Below are 25,450 nucleotides of genomic sequence, written 5' to 3' on the forward strand. Positions count from 1 at the left end.
GAACAAAAATTTCTAAATAATCAGAATCTTCAAAATCATCAACAACTTTTTGTTTTTTTTTATTAGAATCAACACTTTTCATTTTGGATAAGGAATAGTTTTTGCTTATTTTGTTTCTCTCATGTGCTAGCTGAGAAAATGCATTTGTTTAGTTTTTCAAAATTCCACTCAGGTGCTTTACTCTTATAGCTATGAATATAAATAAAATTCATATTAAAAAATAATGAAAAAATATACCAAAGTATGTTATCCATGGTTATGATACCATCAATAGATGCAACAACAGGGTCAACGACTCTGTGCAAAGTTAAACGCATAAGTGTATATATAAAAATTTTCATTCATGTAGTAAGGGTAGTTGTTGTATTCTTACATAGCTTCCTCAATCATTCCTAGTGTTCAGATAATTTTTGGGAATATTCGGTTAAAATGACCTACTAGCAATTTTGTGAATGTTTGACTTTTTTCCAAACGTCTCAAATTCTCCACCAATAAATGGTGGAGAAATTCATGAAAATATTAATAAAAAGAAGGAACAAAGTTAACGAAAATAAACTTAATAAATACAAATGACGAGTGTTGTCAAAGTATATACAAGGATCAATTAACAACCTTACTTAAAATCACCCATTCCCTAAATAAAATTACTAGGTCTACTCATAAAAAAGAATCCTCTAATATGAATAATTCAGAAAAGGAAAATAAAACAGGAAAAGTAACATTCAACGTTATACCTCTTCTTGTATAAATCTTATGATTACCCCGACGTTAAGTAAGACGGTGTAAAGTGCTATAACACAAAACCGAAAATATCTTTTACAATCAACTTTAAAGAAGAAAAAGAAAAGAAGGTAAAATAAAGAAAAGAAAAAAAACATACTCTTTGGATTGATTCCTTGATATTTAAGTACTTGTTTTCTTCTTTCTCACGTCTTTGGTTGTCTTGTGCATTGACCCTCACACACTATGCGGATGGTTCCTTAACATACCATACCATCAGTCTAATGTCCGGTAACAAATAGCCATCTTCGTTTAAAGATCAATCATTAAAGAAATGAATAAATGTTTAAAAAAGAAAAACATAAACAAAGATGTTAAACAATATTTACCACGTTATTTCATCGTGATAAGAAGAGAAATTTCTTAATAAATTATAGAATGAAAGTATAAATATTAAAATAACATACAACTTAACTTATCAAAATATAAATGGCATAAACTAAACGTCTGGTTGAAGTTTAAACCCAATAAACTTAATGGTTCACAAACAAAAAATAATATGCAGGTACATTGCAGTGTAAATTATTTGGGAAAAACCTAATAGTGTAGTTTAAGAAGCACAGTGATAGTATGAAAAATTTGAAATATCTAACCATTCCCCGTTACATATATGACTACAATGATAGTATTAAAATAAGGTGACATATAATTGACAAAATTATTAATCTACTTTCAAAGTTTATTATTACTTTTGCATTATACAACAAGATATACACATATCTCTATTTGTTTTTTTATCAAAATAAAATTTATATTAACTTAAAGTGACGATAATAATTTTCGATATCATACATAAAAAATGAATCTAACAAAAAGAAGACGAATACACCATTTAAAAGCAAACGTGACACTTCCCTCAAGTTGAGTTCATATCTCTAATTTGAGTCATTATATTCATAATAACAACTATTTACATATTCATGTGTGTTAACTATGTTACTTAACACTTCACTCAAACTAGAGCATATTAATGTGCGTTAAATATGCTTCCATAATTCATAAAATGAATTCAACACAAGAACCTCAAAAGCACTTAATGAACAAGTCAACCAACTTATCATCAATGTTGACAAAATTAAAACAATTGTTATTTCTCCTAAAAGTACTCTCTTTTAATGGGATATAATCTATATCTCTTTGGTTGGTCTGTTCATAAAACACTAAATATGAAATTGAAATCGATTTTTTCAGCAACCCAATGGAGTCGCAAGAAGCAATAAGAAACTACACTCAAAAAGGTATTTGGAGTAAAAAAAATACATAAGAGTATTTGAAGTATAATTAGATCATGTAACTTTCCAAATATGTATTTTAATATCCAAATTGCATTATCTTTACAAATTGAACTGGTTTTCACATATGAGATGTGTAGAAGTATCCGCTCTTCTCACTACCTACATATTAAATAAAGGTTTTGCTCACCCTACAACATGACCGAAAAAATGCAGAAAGATGTCGATGATTAACAAGTAAATTGCACAAACATTGAACTCGAGTCAACAATGAGACACTAGTAAATCATGTCTTTTTGTGTAGTGATAGCAACCAATATCAAACAACTCATGCCTTCCATTTCTGTATGGACACTTTCAAATGAGTAACTTCATTCTAATATGTTTTTTCATCTCTTTGTAGCAACACTGCTATTACTAATTATTTTTACTAAGAAATCACATAAAACAGTAAATGAAACGAACTAAGTATCCAAATAGATTCCCCATGTCTTTTGTATTAAGTAATCTGCACAAAGTTGAGACAAAACAGTTGAGCCAAAAGCCTCCTTATATGAAAATATTACATGCTTGTCAAATATTACCAACAATAAAATACAACAACTCTTCAAATTATTATAATTTGTTTTAGAAGGATGTGTTGCACAGTGGTGCCTTGGGTTACCATAACGCTATATAAAAAGGCTTTAATAAAACCAATAGTAGAACCCCATAAACTTAATTAAAAACTCGTACTAAATTATAGAATGAAAGTATAAATATTAAAATAACATACAACATAACTTATCAAAGTATAAATGGCATAAACTAAATGTTTGGTTGAAGTTTAAACCCAATAAACTTAATGATTCACAAACAAAAAGGTACATTGCAGTGTAAATGATTTGAGAAAAACCCAATACTTGTAGTTTAATAAGATAGTATGAAGAAATTGAAATATCTAACCATTCCCGTTACTTTCAATAAGTCCATTGAAGGATACTGTCTTAGGTAAGTTGACACCAATCTGCAAATTTGACATCAATGATATCAATAGAATATATAAATTGAAATTGACATTCAAAATAATTCATGATGTACCTTAAAATATGCTTGAAGCATATCAAAAAGACACTTGTATGCTTTCTTCATCTCTTGTAATGCCATTTTGGTGTTGCATCCATATTTAATTTATTATTTAAGATGTAAAACTAAAAAATTTAAACAAGATTTCTTTTTCTTTTTTTCAATCAAAATAAAGTTGTACAAATTACTATAAAGTTATACTAATCACTACCATGTTGTTGTTTCTGCTAGCTAGAAGCATTTTTTCAAACTCCACTTTTATCTTCGGGCCTCCGCACATTTTGTTGAATATTAAAATAACATACAACTTAACTTATCAAAGTATAAATGGCATAAACTAAATGTTTGGTTGAAGTTTAAACCCAATAAACTTAATGATTCACAAACAAAAAGGTACATTGCAGTGTAAATGATTTGAGAAAAACCCAATACTTGTAGTTTAATAAGATAGTATGAAGAAATTGAAATATCTAACCATTCCCGTTACTTTCAATAAGTCCATTGAAGGATACTGTCTTAGGTAAGTTGACACCAATCTGCAAATTTGACATCAATGATATCAATAGAATATATAAATTGAAATTGACATTCAAAATAATTCATGATGTACCTTAAAATATGCTTGAAGCATATCAAAAGACACTTGTATGCTTTCTTCATCTCTTGTAATGCCATTTTGGTGTTGCATCCATATTTAATTTATTATTTAAGATGTAAAACTAAAAAATTTAAACAAGATTTCTTTTTCTTTTTTTCAATCAAAATAAAGTTGTACAAATTACTATAAAGTTATACTAATCACTACCATGTTGTTGTTTCTGCTAGCTAGAAGCATTTTTTCAAACTCCACTTTTATCTTCGGGCCTCCGCACATTTTGTTGAATATTAAAATAACATACAACTTAACTTATCAAAGTATAAATGGCATAAACTAAATGTTTGGTTGAAGTTTAAACCCAATAAACTTAATGATTCACAAACAAAAAATAATATGCAGGTATATTGCACCGTAAATGATTTGGGAAAAACCCAATACTGTAGTTTAAGAAGCACAATGATAGTACGAAGAAATTGAAATATTTAACCATTTCCCTATACATAACTACAATGATAGTGTTAAAATAATGTGACATAGAATTGACTAAATTATTAAAATTAATAACCACTTACAAGAAGTTGAAAAGTCAAACACACCCACCACATCACTTTAAACTATCAATAAGTCCATTGAAGGATATTTAGGCCGAGTTTGACACCAAGTTGCAAATTGAGTGATATTATCAGTTAAAATTCATACTAGCTATTAATATAAATAAAATTCATGTTAAAAAATAATGGAAAAATATACCAAAGTATGATATCCATGGTTATGATACTATCGATAGATGCAACAACAGGGTCAACGAGTGCAAAGTTAAACGCATAAGTGTATATATAAAAAATTTCATTCATGTAGTAAGGGTAGTTGTTGTATTCTTAAATAACTTCCTCAATCATTCCTAGTGTTTGGTTAATTTTTGGGAACATCCGGTTAAAATGACGTATTAGCTATTTTGTGAATGTTTGATTTTTTTCCAAACATCTCAAATTCTCCATCAATACATGGTGGAGAAGTTCCTGAAAATATTAATAAAAAGAAGGAACAAAGTTAACGAAAATAAACTTAGAAAATACAAATGACGAGTGTTATGAAAGTATATACAAGGATCAATTAACAATCTTACTCAAAATCCCACATTCCCTAAATAAAAAGAATCCTCTAATATGAACAAGTCGGAAAAGGAAAATAAAACTGGAAAAGTAACATTCAACGATATACCTCTTCTTGTATAGATCTTATGATTATCCCGGCGTCAAGTAAGACCATGTAAAAAGCTATAACACAAAACCCAAAATATCTTTCACAATCAACTTTAAAGAAGAAAAAGAAAAGAAGGTAAAATAAAGAAGAGAAAAAAAAAAAAAAAAAGCATACTCTCCGGCATTAAATCCTTGATATTTACGTACTTGTTTTCTTCTTTCTCATGTCTTTTGTCGTCTTCTGCATTGACCTTCACGCACCATCTGAATGGTTCCTTAACATACTGTTCCATCAGTCTAATGTCCGGTACCAAATAGCCAGCTTCATCTAAAGATCAATCATAAAAGAAATGAATAAATGTTTAAAAAAAAAAAATAGAAACAAAAATGTTAAACAATATTTACCACGTTGTTTAATCATGATAAGAAGAGAAATTTCTGAATGAGTCACAGAATCTTCAAAATCTTCAACAACTTTTTGTCTTACTTTTATAGCATAACTAGTTGCACTTTAACCAACCAACCAACGCTCGACTCCAAAAATAATACTCCGGTCTCTTTGCACACAAATGCATGAAATTTGTGTATAAAAAAGTCTATCGACCGTTTTTTTTAGTAAAAGTTAATTTTTTATATATATATTTTAGAAAAACACAAACTAATTGAATCTAATTGAATCGAACAAAACCAAAATATTATTCATGTTATTTTAAATTTTTTAAAAGATAATTTTAAAATAATTCTTAATGTTATTTTAATTAATATTAATTTTCTATTTTCTAGAAGAGCAGAAATATACAATAGTAAAGATATACTATAATTAACTATAGGATGATTGTTAATCCAAAATAAAATGGTCATGTTTTAATAGAACGGCCATTGTCCCTTGCGTAGAATCAACCACTTAAACTAGTTCAAGTAATTAATGAGTTTAATTAAATATGAATTAGTATGTAGATTTTAAATTTAATTCAGACAAAAATAATTATTACATTCGACTTTATTTACATTTTTGTTAAACTCTAAATTATCATAATTTTTATTTTATTTAAATATATTACAACTATTCGTATTAGATTATTTTAGACAACAAATTTTACGACATAACTTAACTGTTCTTTTAGCGGAAGAAGATTATATGGTACAACCTTTAATAGTTTTTTAGTTTATTTTAGTATAAGATTTATATTAGATTATAAAGTTTGAGTTTTATATCATCACATTGATATTGAAATTACAAATGATTGACGTACTTATTTATTGCAATTTTATATTTAATTAAATTATTAGTACTCTAATAAAATGTATTTAATTTTTACGATTGTTGTAAATCACTACTACAAAATATGTTTTTAACGTTCAAAGTTAGCGTTGACGTCGTTGCTACTAATGTCTGTTTAGCGTCGACCTCACGGACGCTAAATTTGCTATATTGTTATTCATTGACATGGTATCAACGCATCTATTGACCAAGTGGTCAAAAGTTCAATCCATGCAGCTCAACTATCTTCACATTTAATTACATTAGATTATAGCAAATTGTATGTTAGAGATGAAAATCATTCTTGGTTTTATACCAATTTAAACTTGACGGTTGCTTCCTTGGCCTTATACTACTCAGTCTATTCATTTTTCATAATTATCTTTTGCTAAAATTATAGTGCCATAAGGGATAATTTATACTTCTACTATTCTTGATTGTTTGTGTCACTCTTGCTATAATTGGATATGATCAAATCTTATAAATGATCCTCTCAATAAATTCTGAATTTGTCTTATAAGGACCATTGCCAAGGGTGCAACTTTGTTGCATCAATGTTTTAAACTTAGCATCGGCTTTTCCGTCGCTAACCATCTATTCAATGTTGACCACTGGTGTCGTCCAGACCGCCGCTGCATTTTAAATGAAGTCGACTTTTGTTTTCAGGCTTTTGTTTTGTTTTGATTTTTTCTCTAATTTACATAATTGTCGTTTTCAGTTTTTCTATTGAAATTACAAATTTTGGATTTTATGTTATTGAAAGATGGAGTGAAAGAGGAAAATGATGAAGAGATAACAAATAAAAATTAGGTCTGGACGAAAACTAGTTTAAATTTAAATGATCATTAATATATTTTTTTTAAACTTACAAGACCAATAAAAAAAATTTACTTTTAAAATTTATCATATAGGATTATAACGACTATATTACACTTTTTTAACAGAATTACCAAAAAATAACATTTTAATAAATATACAATAACATAACGATTAACATTACAGAGTGTCACTTAAAGAACTTTGTGAAGATAAAAAAACTTAAATATCTCATTAGAAAACTATCATAAATGAATAAAATTAATATTTAGCCGTATACATTTGACATTTTATCAAAGTCAATAAGTGTATTTACACACTAATATTGTGAAAAAATGGAGGCACTGAGATTTAAGAACGGACTAAAGAGACGGCTATGGTATGTTTTAGCTTCATTATGAGAAATACGGAATCATGTTTTAGTTATTTCAAATAAAGAAATCTTAGTTACTATGGTATGTTGAGAAATGCTTATAAATACAAACTGCTTATGTATAATCAAATAAAGCAGGAAATAAAATTCATCAATGCCGTGTTTTTTATTTCCTTCTCAAAAACTCTTTTTAAGTTTTTTCATTTTAAAATTGAATAAATTTGTTTTTGGCAAATCAATATAGAAAAATCTTTTTAAAAATTGTTTTCAGTTATTGATTTTAAAAATTAAAAAACAGAAACAGCTGAAATATATTTTGGTTCTACGTTTCCGTATTTTTTCTAAAAACCAAACAATACGGAAAATTCACTTTTTATTAATTGGCAGTATAATATACAAGGCACAACATTGTAATTTGGTTTCGTACTCCTATTTAATAACTGCAATAGACTCATGATATACTCAGATCATATACCATTCAAATTTTTTAAAACTGGTTAAGAATTTAAATGTAAGAAAAAAAATTAAAATTGTGTAATTTAATTTTTAAATTATAAAAATTGAAACTTTGTACTCAAAATTACTCTTTTATTTCTATTTTTTTTTTTAGCACGACCCTAATACATTATTATTAATAGAAAAATAATATCCTATGTCTACATATGTATTTGGTGTGATATGTCATTGTGTTTTTTTTATTTTAAATAATGATAAATATTTTTGGAACACTTGTTTATGATCTAAATATAGAATATATTAATTAAAAATGTATTGAAAATTTTATATTTAATTTTTTTTAAATATAATTTAAGATAAAATGATTGCTGTTGATTATTTATAACTTATATTCAAATGACAAGAAAATACCTATTCAGTATTGACGATTTTGTCACAAGCTTATAAAATTTACCACTAGTTTAAAGTATTTTTTATAAGCTAAAATAATTTGAGTTTATAAATTATTAGTTTTTTCTAATTTATTTTATTCTTATAATTTAAAATAAAAATATATTTATAGATTTTTTTCTTCCAAAGCTAGAAGTGAAGAAGATAAACCTTTTTATAATAAAAGGTGGAATGAAAAACAGAAAGAGAAAAAAAAGGTACATGTTATAATTGATTTAGATTAAAATATGAATATGAAAGATGCACACAAAAATATGAATATGAACATGAACATGAACATGAACGCTCTATCTTTCGCCACGTTTATTTAATACGTGTCATATTGTTACATATTTATTGCTAAATTTCACATAGAAAGGAGTGAGGCAAGTGGTAGAAAAATGCACAAAGCTGAGAGAGATCAATTTGGGGAATTGTCAAAATGTAGCTGGTAATATTGTTTTCATGATGGTGCTTTCAAGGCCATCGCTGAGAAAGATAACAGCTCCCCCATTTTTTCATCCTAGTGATAGTGAAAGAGAACTTTTGTTGCATCATGGATTCATGCAACAAGTATGAAATTTAAGATGATTATGTTTTCTGTGTTTCTTTTGTTTAAATTTCATATTCTTTGTAATAGATTTATTTTCGACATTTCTTTTTTTGTATTTTTCTAGTTGAAAGTGTAGTAAACACATTTCAACTTTCAACTTGCGGAATAGTCTAACTAACTAGTCTAACAAATATTGTATTTAATATCTCGGGGTAGTCTAACTAACCAGTTGTTTTTGTATTTATTTTTGACATTTCTTTCAACTTTCAATTTATTTAATTAGTCCTTGGGATCCCGTTGATTCCATCAATGTATGGAAAATTTAGCAATTATGTGGCATGAGTACAATTATGTTACTTTTGGAGTTTTGTAAGTATACAATAGTCATAGTGTGTACATGGGTTCGGTTAGACTATGGATTAGACCATGGCATGAGTACAATCATGTTACTTTTGGAGTTTTGTAAGTATACAATAGTTATAGTGTGTACATGGGTTCGGTTAGACTATGGATTAGACCAGTTTTAGAAAATTTGTGACTCAAGCCAATCAAATTTCATCCGTTTGGATTAGGTCGAAATCCTATAATTTTTATTGCAAACCCCAACCAACCCAAAAATAGTTAAATGGCATTTTATATAATAAAAACTCCAACTCTTAGACTAAAGTCTATCATTTAACACTTAAAATTCTTTAACTACAATAAAAAAAATTCATAAATTTTTTTATCGGACTAGATTTGCATCTTCACGTGTATAAAATCACAAATTCTTTACTCAAATGAAACCACTTTATGTTAAAAGAAAAAACGTTATGAATATGAATTATTACCAAGTACTCCATCAAACTAGTTTATTGTAGCGTTAATACTATATAATGAAGTAGTTTTACGGAGTACTGGCCAATAATTCTTATTCTTGACATATTTTCTTTCAACATTTCACAAACTTTTTAAAGACTTCTTAAATAAGAAAACCTTAAATCTTCACAAGTTTTGCAATCAGTACTTTCCGTCCACATTTGATTTGCTTGAAAAAGTTGTGAGTTAAATGTATTTAGTATTTTTTATAAATTCATGGTACATATATTTCAATGAATGAAAGTTTCTAAAAGAATGTTTCCTCATGTTGAGTTAATCAGTTATGATTTTCGATTGATTAAATTGCAGCCTTTGCTTACATGATTTCTAGCGATGACATGATTAAGATTTTGATAAGAATATTTGTTCACATAATTAAGATTTTGATAAGAACATTTGTTCACATGATTTTAGTAGGTTCCTTAAAAGCATGATGTAACTTCGTGTCTTAATTTTTTAATAATAATTCACGGAAGATGGCACTGTTAAGATAAATCATCCATCTTGTTCTTTTTAGCACAATGTTTTGTCTTAATTTTCCTCTTTGAATAATTTACTATTATACTCTGCAATTTAATATATCAGCTATTTAATCTTATCATGTTTCTCGTCTCCTTCTCACACAATGTGTTATTTTTCAGAGCCTTTGAACTCCTTTGTCATGATGTGATTTCCACACATGGATTCCTGGTTTTATTCTTAAATCACTTGACCAGATCAAAATCTTGATATGTGACCTAATTCTTAAATCACTTCACCAGATTTAAAATCTTTAATTTACTTATGTTTGTCCAGTTTTTTATTTTTCTTTATCTATTCAATTCAGATTTAAATACATGGCATGTGAGATAATTTATTTATATTTTTTTTAACTCTTTTTACACACATTTGAAGTTTCTTTTCTTTTCTCTTTGAATTTGTGCTCAACTCTACACAATTAAATTCAGAATTATATATGTATCTAAAAGTTATTGAAAGTATAAATTAATTTCATCTCATAATTTCTCTCTTATTTAATTAAATGAGACACATCTTCAGTTTACGTTAAATTGACTACAAAATTTAAATTTAGAAAAAGTCAAAGATAAATAATTTATGTATAAATATTAACATATAATTATTAAATTAACTTTTTCAATTTGCACCCATTTTTGTAATCTTTTCAATCAATATGTATAGTTTTTTTTTTTTAACATTTTTAATGCAAAAATCCATAGTTATATTGCACTTCGATACATATAACTTCATATATTTATGATTTTAGTAAAAAAAATGATATTTTATAATTTGTTTACAAATTTCCTATAAAAAAATATATAATTTATTGAATCATTAAATGAACTCTTCCAATTTTGTCCAAAAATATATGAACTCTTCCAATTATACAAAAATCTGAATGTGCAACCACACCAAACAAAGATTCCTCCCCAGGCACGACTTCCGAAACTAGTCAAAATCTGAAGAATACGTAGTCCTCCAAAAATGGTAGAGATCCTCTTTTTTTTCAAAGAAATAAAATCCTTCATTACTATAGTCCTAAATGTATAAAAAAACCACATTTCTAAAAAGCATAACACCTTTACACCCCTAAAACTAAGTAACGAAGAACTCCATTTCTTTTGAGTAATGAAGATAATCGCTACTCCAAAAAACTAGCATGCCTTTGCCGCCTATCCACATCTCACCATTTAGGCATCAGTTCCTACAAGAGGAGAATGATACATGCATGCATGCATGCATATATGTACAAAAAATTGAACAAGGGAATTGGAAGGAGACTTCATAGCAAGCGATCTCCTATATATGTGAGTACCCTTTTCTTGAATAGGCGAGCAAGGTCAATGATTTCGGTTCGTCTTATTTGCTTCACCATGCTGTCCTGCCGCTCATTTTCAGTTCCTTTCCGAGATAATCTGGTTGCAACGTCAATTGTCAAACTAGCCATATCCCTAGTGCTTGTTAAAAAGTGCAGAACAATGGCAGAATATGAAGGACTGGATACTAGTCTATTAAGTAATATCAGTATCTCCCGCATGAGAAATGTCCTGACAACAAATTGTTCAGAATGAGTACAGGAAATCAAAGAGACTAGCTTAAATATTGCTCACATAAGACAATGCAAAGAATTTTTATGATTGTATTCAGACACTCAAGTTTTATTACCTCTCCCTAAAAACTTCTGGCAGCTCATTGTGAGCTCCATCTTCAAAGTCCATCTCTGATACCAGTAATTGCAAAATTGACAAGAGATAGTTTACGCTTCTTGCAACAAGCCTATGACCAATAAAAATTTCAAAACCAGGTTGTCCAGATGATGCGAGGAATGCCAGCACAAGAATGGCCTTTCTGCTTATTTTCAACTCCTAAAATTATGACATAAATAAATTTTTAAACAGACTGGCTTGGCTACATCCATGTCATTAAAGAGAATAGAAATGAAGCTTTTAATCTTCATGGGAAAAAAGTTTTAAGAGAAAGAAGGAAAGAAGCTTTCCTTCTTCCTTCCTTCACTTCCCTCAAAAAATTTCCCTTCGCTTTCTTTCCCAACTCCCAAACAAAGCATTAATGAACTTACCAGTAAGCCACTTCCATGGGAAACTACACAATCAGCCAATCCTTGAAGAATAAATTTAAAAATTTGGAAATCTAACGCAGATGCATTGTCATCCATAGCACTACTATTGTCCCCCTCTTTGCAACCACAGCAGAAAGTAGCCAACAGTTTTGGACCTTGAACACATGAAAATAACATTAAAAAGGAATATCATCAAAAGTTAGGATCAGATGCATAGAATGCAATTGTCACGAAAAATAAAATATGCATAGAATGCACAGCAGATGAAACAAACTAGCATTGAGTTTCAATTCTAAAACTAGAGCTGCTCAGCTGCACATTAGCAACCAGATTAGAATGAGAGTCTAAATCATACATCTCAAGACCACAAGTATATATGGAGAATTGAGGCAAGCTCCGGCTGATGACCTCAAATCCTCAATTCAACAAACATCGTGGTATAGGATTTAAACATACCACACCCTACTACTCATTATTTGTGGTTATTTGAAGGTGAATGACATGGAGTACTGAACTAATTCACTGACAGATTCACATATTCTTAATGTGGGACGTGAGAAACAATCAAAAGGGACAATAAGAAATAATCTCACCCATAGCCCAAATGGTTGAGGTCTGCTTTTTATTATTTTCATGTTGTCAAGGTCTTGATTCAACAAATAATAAATGATATTTTTTCAATAAATTATTTTCATTCAAAGTCATTACTACAAAATCATGAGAAAAGACATAAATGAGATATGAAGTCAATATAACATATATAGTGATGGCAAAAACAATTGAAATGACAGGGGACAGGCATCAGATTATGTAGCATTCAATGAAAAAAAAAATTGATGAATTGGTTATTGGAGAAAACTTACAATTTACTACTAGGTACAAAAGTCTTAGAGTTTTCTTTTTCACACGTAGCCCAGCATCCTTCTTAAGCAATTCTGAAATAGTTTTAAAAACTGTGTTCTGGCAAAACCTGTATTCAAGCAAATTTATCATGGCATAATGATAATATCTATCTTCAGCACCAAATTTTAAAACAGAAAAAAAGAACACAACTTACTGCTCCCTCTCAAAGTAAGCACTACTCCTTAGGAAAAGCAGAATCATAATGGACATTGCCTCCATTCTCACGTTTTCTTCTGTGATTCTCGTGGAAATTTGGTGCATTATGTCAAAAATATTTGACCAATTCACATGAGGTTGTAAGGCACTTTGATAGTTCCAGCGCTCTCTTCTGTTCAACATTTCTTCATTGAAGGGCATTCCATCTTTCACACCATCCAACTCGTCAGAATCCAAAAGGTCCTTCCCAACGCAAATTCCTTCAATGAAGACATTGTCCCTGAGCAGAGTGCACTGGAAAGATCAAATCATAAGTTCATAAGAACAGGAACAGCAGAAAGGAAAGAAAGAAAAAGCCACTTCACATACAATTAAGCATAATCAACAGCAGTTTTTGCAAATGGGAAAAAAGGTTCAGAACACTAAAAAAGTAAAACGCGTATAAGGCTCAGTAGTGATTTCAACAAGCAGCATGATTAAAGCATTACTTAGTACATTAGGCCACAGGGTTACAAGGTTCGGATAAACATCTCAGGTCACAAGGTCAACCAGTGGGCCACTGGTTAGATTGTAGATGTATACATTGAAATATATATATCATGACGGACACAAATAATAAAATATAAGGTTGTTAAAAACAACAGAAAATGCAACTAAATAATGCATACCTTCTTCCAAAGTTCTTTTCCAATTCCAGTAGGAGCTTCAGAAGAGTATGAAGTATACATAGAGAGCTATGGACAATAACAACCTATAAGAAGGGAAAAATAAGTCATCAGTGATTACAAAATGATGAACTCGGTTCATAAACCTATAATATAGTAGTATAAGCTTGCGAGCAATTTGAAAAATAACATTTATTCACAAATTAAGTATAAAAGTACTCACATTTTCCATACTACATATATCAAGTAACGGTGGTATCAAAGTTTCCAACACACCTGTTCCATCAGCTATCTGCAACACATACCAATAACTAGATCATATGCAAACCCAACAAACATAAATGAACAATAAACTAGCTCAATGACAAGAGTATCCAATATGTAACCATGAAAAGCAATCAGAATGAGAAAATCTCCTAAATGCACAAAAAACATGGACAATAAATGAAAAACTTATGTGCAAGATCCATCTCAAAACCCCATGTATGTATAATCTACTAAATAACATTCACTTAATCCATGCAAGATTTTTACCCCGTGTAATTTAGAGGGGAAAAAAACAGAATCAACAATAAAGGCACTGACTTTTTAAGCCAAGTTATTGTTTCATGTCTGGAATATCTCCATTGGATCAGAAATATGCAACTACCGATATGAATTCTAAAGGAAAATATACACCAATGCATGGTTGAAATAATACCTTTGTCATCACATGGTAAAGATGTGACACCTTTGCTGCTTCAGGAGTATGGAAACAATCATTGACGAAACGCAAAGATACTCTTGAAGAGCTTACATCTGTAAGTAATTTTCGTGTTATTTCAGAAGGTGGGCTCGAGCTCATGCAGCCATAAAGAATACGAAGATCTTTTTGACAACTGGCGAACAAATTGGATATAACATCACTTCTGAGCACTTTTTCACTTGGAGACCCCCATACTGTCAGCAACTTTTGGGAGAGGTCAAGATAAGCAGAAAGATCGCCACTTGGAGTTGGAGGATCTTGAGCTTCTTGATGGTTAACTATTTCTGTTTCAACCCCATTAGCTTTAGCAGTGGTCTCAACTGGCACACAACAAAAACATATCAGGGGTGTGTCATCATGACAGAAACAAACAGGAAATTCTCTTAAATGCGGAAGAGGGAATATTCTCATGCCTTACCAGTCATATTGTTTGAAGATACACCAATTTGAAATTTTAAAGAGGCTTTACGATGTTCGGGAGCACGAATTCCAAAATCCCTGCCACTATGGTAAATGGTCACTCATTAATATTAACTTTAGTGCAACACAACAGTGAGAGAATAAAAAAACATGAGAATGAATATAAAATACAATCTCACATCTGTCATAGTAGACGGTGATTAGTTATTCATCATGGCCATAATGGAAAAAGACCCTTCTGCTCATGGGATATACTAAGTTAACAACTTTATTTCAGGTGAACTTTTAGATTAGAGAGTAGAGACTGTTTGTCAATACCTAGTTGGTAACAAGGCTGTCTACAATAAGATCTGGTTACTCTCACCACTGACCAATTATACATGATATACAGTTATAGAAACAGAGAGAAAGGTATATGTTTACCAATAGAAATACTGAAAAAGCTACACATTTTATTTGTTCGGTTCGTAAACCTATAAATGGAAACTCAAAGGCCTCCTTTTCATTTTAGCAGTTCATTTTCAATAGCTTCTGCCTATATATCACATCATTCAACATACATAAGCGACTGTGATTTAAAGCTGCAATATATAGGAGACCTAAACTATAAGTTTTCTAGTAAGATAATTTGGAGATGCATCAAAGGGGACAATAATGACACAGAATATCTATAAATGACGGGTAAAAGAAAGAAAAAAATGGCTTACTTATCTACGGTTTTTGAGCGTTTAGTACGGGCATTATCTTCTTCGTTCTCAGAAGACACAAATTTGGGCTGATTCTCATCCTTGTCTCTTTCTTTCTTTAACTGGAGGCATTCCTTTTCCTGAAAGCATGCAACGAAGTTGTGACAGGCATGCCATTGCCAACATTTCACTGACTCTCAGAATCTTGTAATCGGCCAATTGAAGCCATTTAACCAACAAATGTGTATAGTTGCACCAACATACCAGATTTGTATTCTGCTTCGAAGCACATCCCGACTCCCTCTGTTCTTGCTATCAACCAATTAAAACCAAGTTCATTATACCGACCTTTGGATGGTGGAAAGCATTAAATTAAACTTGATAGTACTCCATGTCAAACATGATATTAGTAACAACTTAGATTTTTGGGCCCCATCATAAAAAATGATTGACTCTAAATCTTATTCAGACTATAAGTGATAAAAAGTAGCTTTTGCAGTAGATTAAAAAATTTGCATATGTTTTAAATAAACTAGCTTTTAGAGTATGTTCAAATATAACTCACTTCACTTCAAACTCAATTTTAACCAAATCAACTTAACAAAATAAAATTCATTTAAAACCGTGTTTGTCAAACACTTGCCAAAATACACTTATAAGTGCATCTTTGTCCTTAGTCAACCGAATCTAAAAGTGTATGCACGTGGGTTGTTTAACATTTATCAGAACACTTCAGCATAAAAAAGCCTTTTCCCCCCTCATCAATTCCAACACACACACATAAACCAACTTAACAGGAAAACCGGTACAAATAGTATTAGAAATCATATACTAACTGAAGCTTCTAAAATATTCTGTTAGAGGTTGTTAGATTCAGTTAGTATAGATTAGTTATCAAGATAGTTTCAATTATGTTAGATTTAGAGATTCAGTTACAGTGATTTTTACCTATAAATAAAGATCACACCATTGTAATCATTTCAACAATTCAACTATAAAATTAGTTTTCATATTACATCAATTTCTCTTTCAATCTCTTTTGATTATCTGTTTATTTTTTGTTGTTCATATCTGTAACAAATAGAGAAATCAAAGTTTCAAAATTAGGATGTCTATAGAAATATGTCTAAAACATCTTCAAGTAAGGCGACACGATTTCATTGATTAAAACTTGATAATGAGTGTGAATAGTGGCAATTGCTAGGGTGGGAAAGTGTTTCACGTGGTCTGCGGTGGACCAATACTTGAGATCACTCAAAACTTCGACAATGACCAACGTCGCCATCTTTAAGTACTAGTTCAATGTCCTCCACGTCTTTACGACTAAAATAGTGACTTGACCAATGTTGCTATGGCAAAATCAAGAGAAAACGAACCTAAGTTTAGTTTTGAGGCACAATATTTTTCTTCTTTTTTGTTGGACCGACACCAATTCAGCCACTGTCTCAGTCGTGAGGACGAGTACAACTACAAGCTTCTACTTACAAAGAATGTCATCAATTGTTACTAAAGTTTCAAACCACTTTCAAACATTAGTCCACTATAGACAATATGAGACACATACCAATCCTACATGCCACCATAGTTACTCTATGTTTACCCTCAACTTCCAATTCCCAACTAAATCTTTCTGAGTTAACTGAAGTGATAATAATTATACTGTTTCTTTTCCTCTATAATATTAATATTAAACATCTTATCTGAACTATGTAGTGAAATACAGTGTTCATTCACTAAAACATCATGCAGCAAATGACAAACGATAGCAAACAACTGAGAGTTACTAGTTCCAAAAAACTAAAAGCGCGTATGAACAAAATTGATAAAATTCGTGTAATGGAAAACGCAAAGTGATTTAGACCTAATTTGTGAGTTACCTTGAATCGGTGAGTTTCGAAGTCCTTATTATTGGAATTTGATGGTTTAGGAGGGGAAGAATCGAAATACGTAGGCCTTTGAGAAAATACACGAGGAGGTGAGAAATCAACAGAGACATTGGAAATAGGCGGTTGTAGTTGTTGTTGATGTTGGAGAGAGATAGAAGAGGAAGAAGGCGAAGTTGAAGAAGAAGAAGAATGGTTGGTGCTGTGGGTTTTGGGTTTTGCAGAGAGAGCAACTTCGACTTTAAGTAGCTCTTGAAAAACGTCTTCGTCCCATTCGTCGTCTAAAATATCATCGCTATTTATCATCGTCGTCTTCTCCGATGTTCTTCGCCGCTATGTTGCGTGCGTGCTTAGGGTCTTCTCGGTTGCTTTTCTTATTTTATTTCAATTTTTGAATTACTTTTTTGTTGCTTTTAATTTGAATTGATTTATTGTATGGAATTAAAGAGTACTTGTCGACCTCTCTCCACTTTTTTTAAGGTTATTTTGAAATTAATATGTAAGATAAAAATATGTTTTATTTTATTTTTTAGTGATAATGGCGTGAGGGTTTCATTAAGTGCCTCAAATGTAGACCACAATTTTAAACTCTTACATCAAAATAAGTTCATGTAAATTCCTCCATTTTTATGACAATTTATACGATTAAAAATGGTGAAGCATTCATTCCCTAAGTCCCCACTTGCAATTTTCCTTCTCAAATAACAATCTTAAACTTTTATATGAATGGACGTAGAGAACGGTTATTTTTAAGAACTAAAACATAGAAAAAAAGTGATAAAATAACCAAAGAAGAAAATGTAGAAATTCAAAGTGGTATTAGCCGATTTTCTTTACAACAACAAATTCAAATTATTTGAATGGTTTTAAATAAAAAATATATATTATTTTTAGTGATTTTTTTGAGTGAGCGTTTTGATTATGAAATTGAAATTCATTTCATTTATAATTTCTAATAGTGTTTAATATTTCGAAAGTCGGGAGAGAAAAAAGAAAAAAAAATGAAAATATTATTTAATATAAAAGAGTTTATTATAAATTATAATAAAATAATATGATCTAACGATTTTCAATCATAGTCTGTAATTAACTATTTATATAATGGTTCACTTTAAACACCATCATAAAAAATTAATATTATATTTTTTATATATTTAAGAATTTTAAATAAAATTTTCTTTTTATAGAGAAGAAAAATAAAATATCTAACAAAATTAAGGTTTTTTTAACACTAAAGAAACCAACGTATTTTAAATATATTTAAGAAAAAATTATATCTGCAATAAATTAGTTTTATATGGTCTAATAAAAACGAAGAACAAATACATAACAATATATTCTCTCATTGGATTTTATAATTGTTTTATATATTAAACTTAAATATAATTTTCTTTATTTATATATAAATTATTAACTGTATACATGAAACTTTTTCTTCTTAAATTGATGGTATTTTTATGTTTTATTATTTATTAATTTATAACTTTATTATTTCTCACAATACTTAATTATTTATTTGTCTTTTGGTTTATAACTTTTCTTCACTTTTTTATTTGCCCTTTGGTTTCTAACTTTTTTTTTCTTCACAATATTTATAGCATATCATTATAGGTATTTGCATTCATTTCTGATTTTATTTATTTCACACAATATTATAACATTATTTTTTCTGTTTGTTATTATTATTATTTTCGTACGATTTCAATATATTTATTTGTCTTTTTGTTTCTATTTTTTTTAGTATAGTTTCAACACATTTTTTCAATTACAGCAATCTCATAAAACTTTTGAAACAAATATATTAATAGACAAATATTGTTTTTTTAATATTCTTCTTAAACTCTATATCATATATATCTTGCATAAAATTAACTCCAACAAATCATTTAAATATAAAATTTAAATAATTTTTCTGACCACCGAGATCTTTGATATTATTTATAAGTGTAAAGACGGGTAAAAACTGATTACTTTTTTTTTTATATTACTTTTTACCTTTTTTGTTCTCATATTTATTATTCGTGTTCTTGTTTATTATATTTTTCTAATGAAATTTTCACAATACAAATTCAAAGTTTAGAAAAATAATTGTTTCTCCTTAGTTTGTATTAACATTATTTTTACTTTTTTATTTTTATTATTAATATCCTTAATTTACTTTTTACAAGCTCAATTTTTTTTTTTATAAACGCTTCAACCTATTTGAAGTTCATGTAAAATACCTACTGCATATATAAAATAATAGGCGTAGACCTATTAACGTAGTAATTTTTGTGTATTTTAAAATATAATATGAAAAATATATCAAAACTAATTACCAACTTTAATTTCAATAATTTTTTTAAATTATCCCTTAAAATAATTATATTTATATTAATTTATAGTTTTCTTCTTGTACATCACACGAGTGTACAATTTAATTTTGCCTAATACTCATTTATTTTTTAAATATTATTTTGGTCTTTATTATTTTGAAATATGTAAACATTCATCATTTTCTCGCATTAAGCTAAATATTGACATAACTATGATTATGATTGTTTGATGTGGTGTAATTACTTTCTCAATTGTCATCTAAATTTTTTAAAAAGTTGTATTTTGTTATAAAATAATAAAAATAAGAGCAAAACATTTTCATATAAATAAGAGGAAAAGATAGAAGAGAGGAAAATATAATAAGAAAGAATAAGATACTCTTTGAATTATATACTCTTCAAGTGTGTCTTTACAATATTGATATGTACGGAATCAATGCATACGGTTAAGAATTGTTGGTGACAGCGCCAAACGACTATTATTGATTAGTGGATATATGTAAGACTCTAATATCCAAGTCAATAGAAATTGTAAGAAATGAGACATAATGAATAATATGTATTTTATTTACAAAGACATAATATTTTTTATTGAATTTTCAAGAATACGATGATTATAAAAAAATCAGTTTTTATGAAAATTTATTCAACATTTTTTGATTTTTATACTATTTTTTAGATATTTTTAAAAACAGAAACAAAGAGGTGAAAACTTTTTAAAATAATTATTTAATTTTAAAAAAAAATTATTGTTAAAAAAATTCTAACCAAACGTACTCTTAATCTCTTCTTAGGCAATGTTTGAAAAAAAATAGTATAGAAGATAAACTAGTTGACAGTGGATCAAGTTATACAAGCTAGTTGTTTTAACAAGTGTTTAATAAAATTAATAGTTGAACTAATTAAAAATATAAAATAACGTAAAAGATATATTTTAAATTAATATTTTAAAATTTTCAATTAAGATAGTAAAGGTAAAAATAGAAGAAAAATACAAAACACTAAAAATTATAAACTCATAAAAATTACTAAAGTATATTTTAGTCCTTAAAAGCATCGAACATTGTTATTTTTATTTGTGACTTAATAAAAATTTAAAATTAATTTTTTAATAATTAAAATGTTAGCCAATTTAATATATAATATTATAATAATCATGTACTATTTTAATAATATTTTATATTTTTTTTAAATATTTATATTAAATTGTATCTTGTACGAAGTATTTTGATGATTTAAAAGTTAGTATATTTTCTTTTTCTAAGTCAGAAATCAAAATAATATTCTCACCTACTAGAAACTAAAATATAGCTTATCCCATTAAAAAACAATTATAAAACTTGACAAGTAACTTAAAAAAGCTATTTGCTATAAACTTGTTGTTGTTTTTTTTTTTGGTATTTGACAAACGAACCCTTAATATTGATAGATTATTATTAATCATTGTCATTATTGCTGTTGTTAACGTATGAATCCGCCACACAGCACAGCACAACACAACACAACAAACCAAACCCATCATCCTTCACGCCAAGTAAACGATTCCTTTCCTCTCTCTTTCTCTCTATCTCTAAGCAACCGCACGTAATTCGGGCCGAACTTGACCCGGTTCAGGACCCGTTTCATGCAAGCACTGATTTCACTACTTTTAGCTCGTTGAAAACAACAACTGTCAAGTACTGAAAGGTAAATCGACCCTTTTACTAGATAATCAAACCAACGTCAAAAAGATCGTTTTTTTCTACTTGGGTATTGGTTTTCGAGCTGAAAAAAATGGTGGGTTTGTTTTCAAGATTCTCAGTTGGAAGGAATATCCACCGACGGACGCAAAGTGCCCTGGTAAGAGTTTCTCTTTATTAATGATCAAAACTTTATTTGCAATTCAAAAATGATTTTGTGGTTTTTTATTATTATGCCTTTCTATTTTTAGTTTTATGATCATCCCAATTCGTAGAAGCAGATGTTTGTAAAATGTTCCGACATTGGTTTTTTTTTTTTTTTTTTGTGTTGTTGGATCAAAATTTGGTTCAAATTTAATTTGCTTTGGCTGTTTGACTCTGGCCCCTTCGTGTTGTTGTATTGGAGGTTCAATAGTTTTTATGAATTTAAAGAAAATCGATTAAGTTAAGTGATTATTAATTTATACTATGTGTTAACTTGACTTGTGACTTGTGAGTTCAATGAAATATTGATGTGGTTTGGTGCTGGATTGGGAAAATTAGTGAAGTCTATGGAATTGAGTTTAGAAATATGAACCTGTTTGGATAAACAGGTTAGTTAAGTGCTTATAGCATATATAAGTGCTTAAGTTTAAGCTTTTTCTATAACAAAACCTAAAATAATGTCAAACTGTTTTCATATAAGCTATAAGTTGTTTTCATAAGCTATCTTGAAGAGTTTATGGAAAAACAACTTATGAAATTAGTTGTTTCCATAAGCTCTTTCAAATAGTCTCACAAGTGTTTATGCTAGTAGATAAACTCAAATAAGTCAATCTAAACAGGCCTTATGTTTATTTGGTAAGTTATGTGGGTGAGTTTTAATTGGTGACATGATCTTATATTTATTACTGAATTTACTGTTGCATTGGGTGTTTACTTCATATGATGCAGGATGAGAGGGAAGTGCTGCCTGCAAACTCAGAGGCTGCTGCTTCTGTAGCTGCAAGTGCTGCCACTGCCACTTCTCATGGAATTGAAGTGGCTGTGGAGTTTAAGCCAGTTGAACACCCTGTTGAACCTCTTGATAATGATCGACCAATTCAGTGTCCATTACCAGAACCATCTATTCTTAATGTAAGACAAATATGTGGTTTTCTTATGCTACTATATTGCAAAATTGTTTGTTTAAATTTTGAACTGATAAAAGTTTAAGCAGCTCAAACAATACTAAGGCCATGTTTGGATAAACAGTTTAATTAAACGCGTATAATATAAGTGTTTATCATGTAAATATTTATTTGTAATTGTAAACTCTCTATTTCATTAACAAAAGATAAAATAACATCAAATTGTTTTCATATTAGCTATAAGCTGCTTTCATAAGCTATTTTGTAGTATGCCACAAGTTTTTTCTATAAGCTCTTCCAAGTAGTCTTACAAGGGCTTATATCACTAGATAAACTCAAATAAGTTAATCCAAACACACCCTAATTGTATTCTTTGTTATTAATTGGTAATCTAAAAGTGTGTCAAACCTGGCTGTGTTGTTGGGTGGCTGTAACTAAAGTCTCTCTTTCGTTTGTGTCAGTATTGTATGTTATCTTATCATGAGTATTTTCAAACCCGTGCTAAATTTCTTCATTTGCAATATTTGCACGATATTATTGTCACCTTGTTTTGCATTAAATGCTTGAGCTCCCAAACAATGAGAAGCCTTATTGAGTTGTGCATTTTGAATAGATTGCCAGGCTTTTAATTTTATTTTTGAGTTGTGCATTAATTTTATTTTTGAGTAAAAATATATGAAGTATGATATCTTGTTAATGCCTTAGTAATCAGATAACTTAAAAAGATTTTACTTCAACTAACTATTTCTTTAAGACTGCTTAGAGAAATTATTTAGAAAGCTCAACATAATTGCATAAATGGCTGACTACAATATTATGTGATGCTGTTGTATCTTACTATTTGTTTCCTAAAATAGTTCTCGTGTTAATTGTTTTAGTTCTCCCTGTCCGTGCTCGTGACTTCTTAGTGCAACTGCAATAAAAATGCATGACATAGTTGGTGCCATTAATGCACATTACTTTTAATTATACTTGAGGGGATAATTGAGGTTTCACACAACTTGGCAAGGTGGAATTGGTTATTAAGTTGCGTATACCTTTGTTCTAACTAGGTAGTTCAATTGGTGAGTAAAGGGATATCGAAAATGTTTTAAGCAGGAGGTCTAGTGTTCAAACCTTGAAACAATCTCTCAATTAAAGCATCTACCATACATTTAAATAATCACACTGTGATTATTTTGCTTGTAAATTGCGACCAGAGGCTTATTATTGCACTAATAGGTGTTACTTATGATAGTTATCGCCACATACCGGCATTGATATAAACAAACAATTTAGCTTTCAGAATCTAAAAATAAGTTTGGAAAAGTAATGGAGGTAGTTTATATGATTCTCTTATCTTATTACAAATACTATGATGGATTACTCTTAGGTTTTGAGATTCTGAAATCTTATTCCTCAATCATCAGGATGGAAGAATATGGAAAGAACGAGCATCGGCTACGGTGCGTCGAAGAGGCGACCTGCCAGTAATGAAGGAAGAAGGAGGAGCCCTTGAGTCCGGAGGTGCTGGGACTAGACCACGAAGATCACACTCCAATCGAATGATCCTACCGTCTCTTAGTGCTCCCGAGCATAACCTTCTAAAACTTCTTGAAGAGTCAGGCATCTAAGCTGGTATTGTTTTTAATGTGGTATTTTGGTGTCATAAAGTTACAGTGTTCATTTTTTGTCATCCTTTATTACTAGCTCAATGCTATATACCCCCCAATATGCGTGTGTATATTCATATGTATACTGATTGAAAAAAAGGTTCACTTTTACTCGCTGTTTTATATGACGACTCGAGTAATATAATTTGAATTTCTACTTTTGGTCTACTGTTAAGTTTGAGCTTATTTCTGACTTCCTTTTGTAGTGTGTATTCTTGATAAATGCTTCAGTTTACTTAGGCCATGCTTGATAAAAGTTAAAACTAGCCAAGAGTGAAATTTATCAATGCGTTTAAGACATTGTTCATATTGAATTACATGTTGATTACAATATTATTAAATAGCAGCTATAACTGTGCTATAATATTATAGCGTAGCAAAATTTGAATAAATTACTATTGTTCCGCGAGACACAATTAAGTATAACAGGTTGTAAAATAGCAGCTATGACGACACAATAGCTCTGAAGCATAATAGGATTTGAACAAACTGTTTTTTCTACAATCCATGATAGACAACAATGTTCTTCATTGTTGTCAAGCTCACAATAAATTCACCACGGTTATAACCAAGCTATTCATAGGGTCTGTTTGAATTTTCTTTTCTAAAACTATTTTGTTTTTTAAATAACTAAAAAACTTGTTTGATTAAGTTGTTTTGTATAATTTGTTTTCAAAATTGTTTATTGCTTTCTTGTTTTTAAAGCTAAGAATCTAAAACAGATAATACTTGTTTTAAAAACTAAAAAAGAAAAAATCAAAGCACAATCAAATAAGATCACAGTGTCTATATTTAGCATATTTTGATTCTCCATATCATATTTCCATTCCTATTATTTGATTCCCAAAATATGCTTTTAGAAGTCTTCTACCCAACTGTTCGAATCTTTCTCTGAGTTGTTCAAAACCATGACCATGAATGATTCTTTGGTTAATTAAACTATCCAATTCAACATAGAAAATATTTTTCTACTTCACATCAAGGGTAGTGCTTCTTTTAATTGTCACTGAGCAAATGCAAATGAAAATGATTACCAAAA

The 25,450-nt window shown here is 29.2% G+C and overlaps 2 protein-coding genes across 2 annotated transcripts; one reads left to right on the forward strand and one right to left on the reverse strand.

Moving 5' to 3' along the window:
* Positions 1-10,928: 10,928 nt before the first annotated feature.
* Positions 10,929-18,071, reverse strand: LOC101504987 (protein SENSITIVE TO UV 2). The gene is made up of 12 exons (XM_004512398.4): positions 17,651-18,071; positions 16,038-16,085; positions 15,795-15,913; positions 15,086-15,171; positions 14,623-14,987; positions 14,146-14,214; positions 13,926-14,008; positions 13,256-13,537; positions 13,062-13,168; positions 12,199-12,353; positions 11,787-11,986; positions 10,929-11,668 (listed from the first exon to the last, which is right to left on the reverse strand). The coding sequence occupies exons 1-12, from the start codon at positions 17,960-17,962 to the stop codon at positions 11,404-11,406; spliced, it is 2,091 nt and encodes a 696-aa protein (XP_004512455.1). The 5' UTR covers positions 17,963-18,071; the 3' UTR covers positions 10,929-11,403.
* A 3,347-nt stretch (positions 18,072-21,418) lies between these two features.
* On the forward strand, positions 21,419-24,579 carry LOC101505298 (uncharacterized). The gene is made up of 3 exons (XM_004512399.4): positions 21,419-21,810; positions 22,584-22,766; positions 24,169-24,579. Exons 1-3 carry the CDS (start codon positions 21,745-21,747, stop codon positions 24,370-24,372), a joined length of 453 nt encoding a protein of 150 aa, XP_004512456.1. The 5' UTR covers positions 21,419-21,744; the 3' UTR covers positions 24,373-24,579.
* The last annotated feature ends 871 nt before the right edge of the window (positions 24,580-25,450 follow it).

The sequence above is a fragment of the Cicer arietinum genome, chromosome 8 (genome assembly GCF_000331145.2).
Source record: "Cicer arietinum cultivar CDC Frontier isolate Library 1 chromosome 8, Cicar.CDCFrontier_v2.0, whole genome shotgun sequence".
NCBI classification, from domain to species: Eukaryota; Viridiplantae; Streptophyta; class Magnoliopsida; order Fabales; family Fabaceae; genus Cicer; species Cicer arietinum.

Excerpts from the sequence above, each read along its gene's own strand:
- LOC101504987 (XM_004512398.4), bottom strand. The coding sequence starts at position 17,962 with ATGATAAATAGCGATGATATTTTAGACGACGAATGGGACGAAGACGTT. Across the intron at positions 15,914-16,037 it reads CGAAGCAGAATACAAATCTG|GAAAAGGAATGCCTCCAGTT; the intron begins GTATGTTGGTGC and ends GCATGCTTTCAG. Across the intron at positions 13,169-13,255 it reads GCTTACTTTGAGAGGGAGCA|GTTTTGCCAGAACACAGTTT; the intron begins GTAAGTTGTGTT and ends GCTTGAATACAG.
- LOC101505298 (XM_004512399.4), top strand. The coding sequence starts at position 21,745 with ATGGTGGGTTTGTTTTCAAGATTCTCAGTTGGAAGGAATATCCACCGA. Across the intron at positions 21,811-22,583 it reads GACGGACGCAAAGTGCCCTG|GATGAGAGGGAAGTGCTGCC; the intron begins GTAAGAGTTTCT and ends CATATGATGCAG. Across the intron at positions 22,767-24,168 it reads CAGAACCATCTATTCTTAAT|GATGGAAGAATATGGAAAGA; the intron begins GTAAGACAAATA and ends CTCAATCATCAG.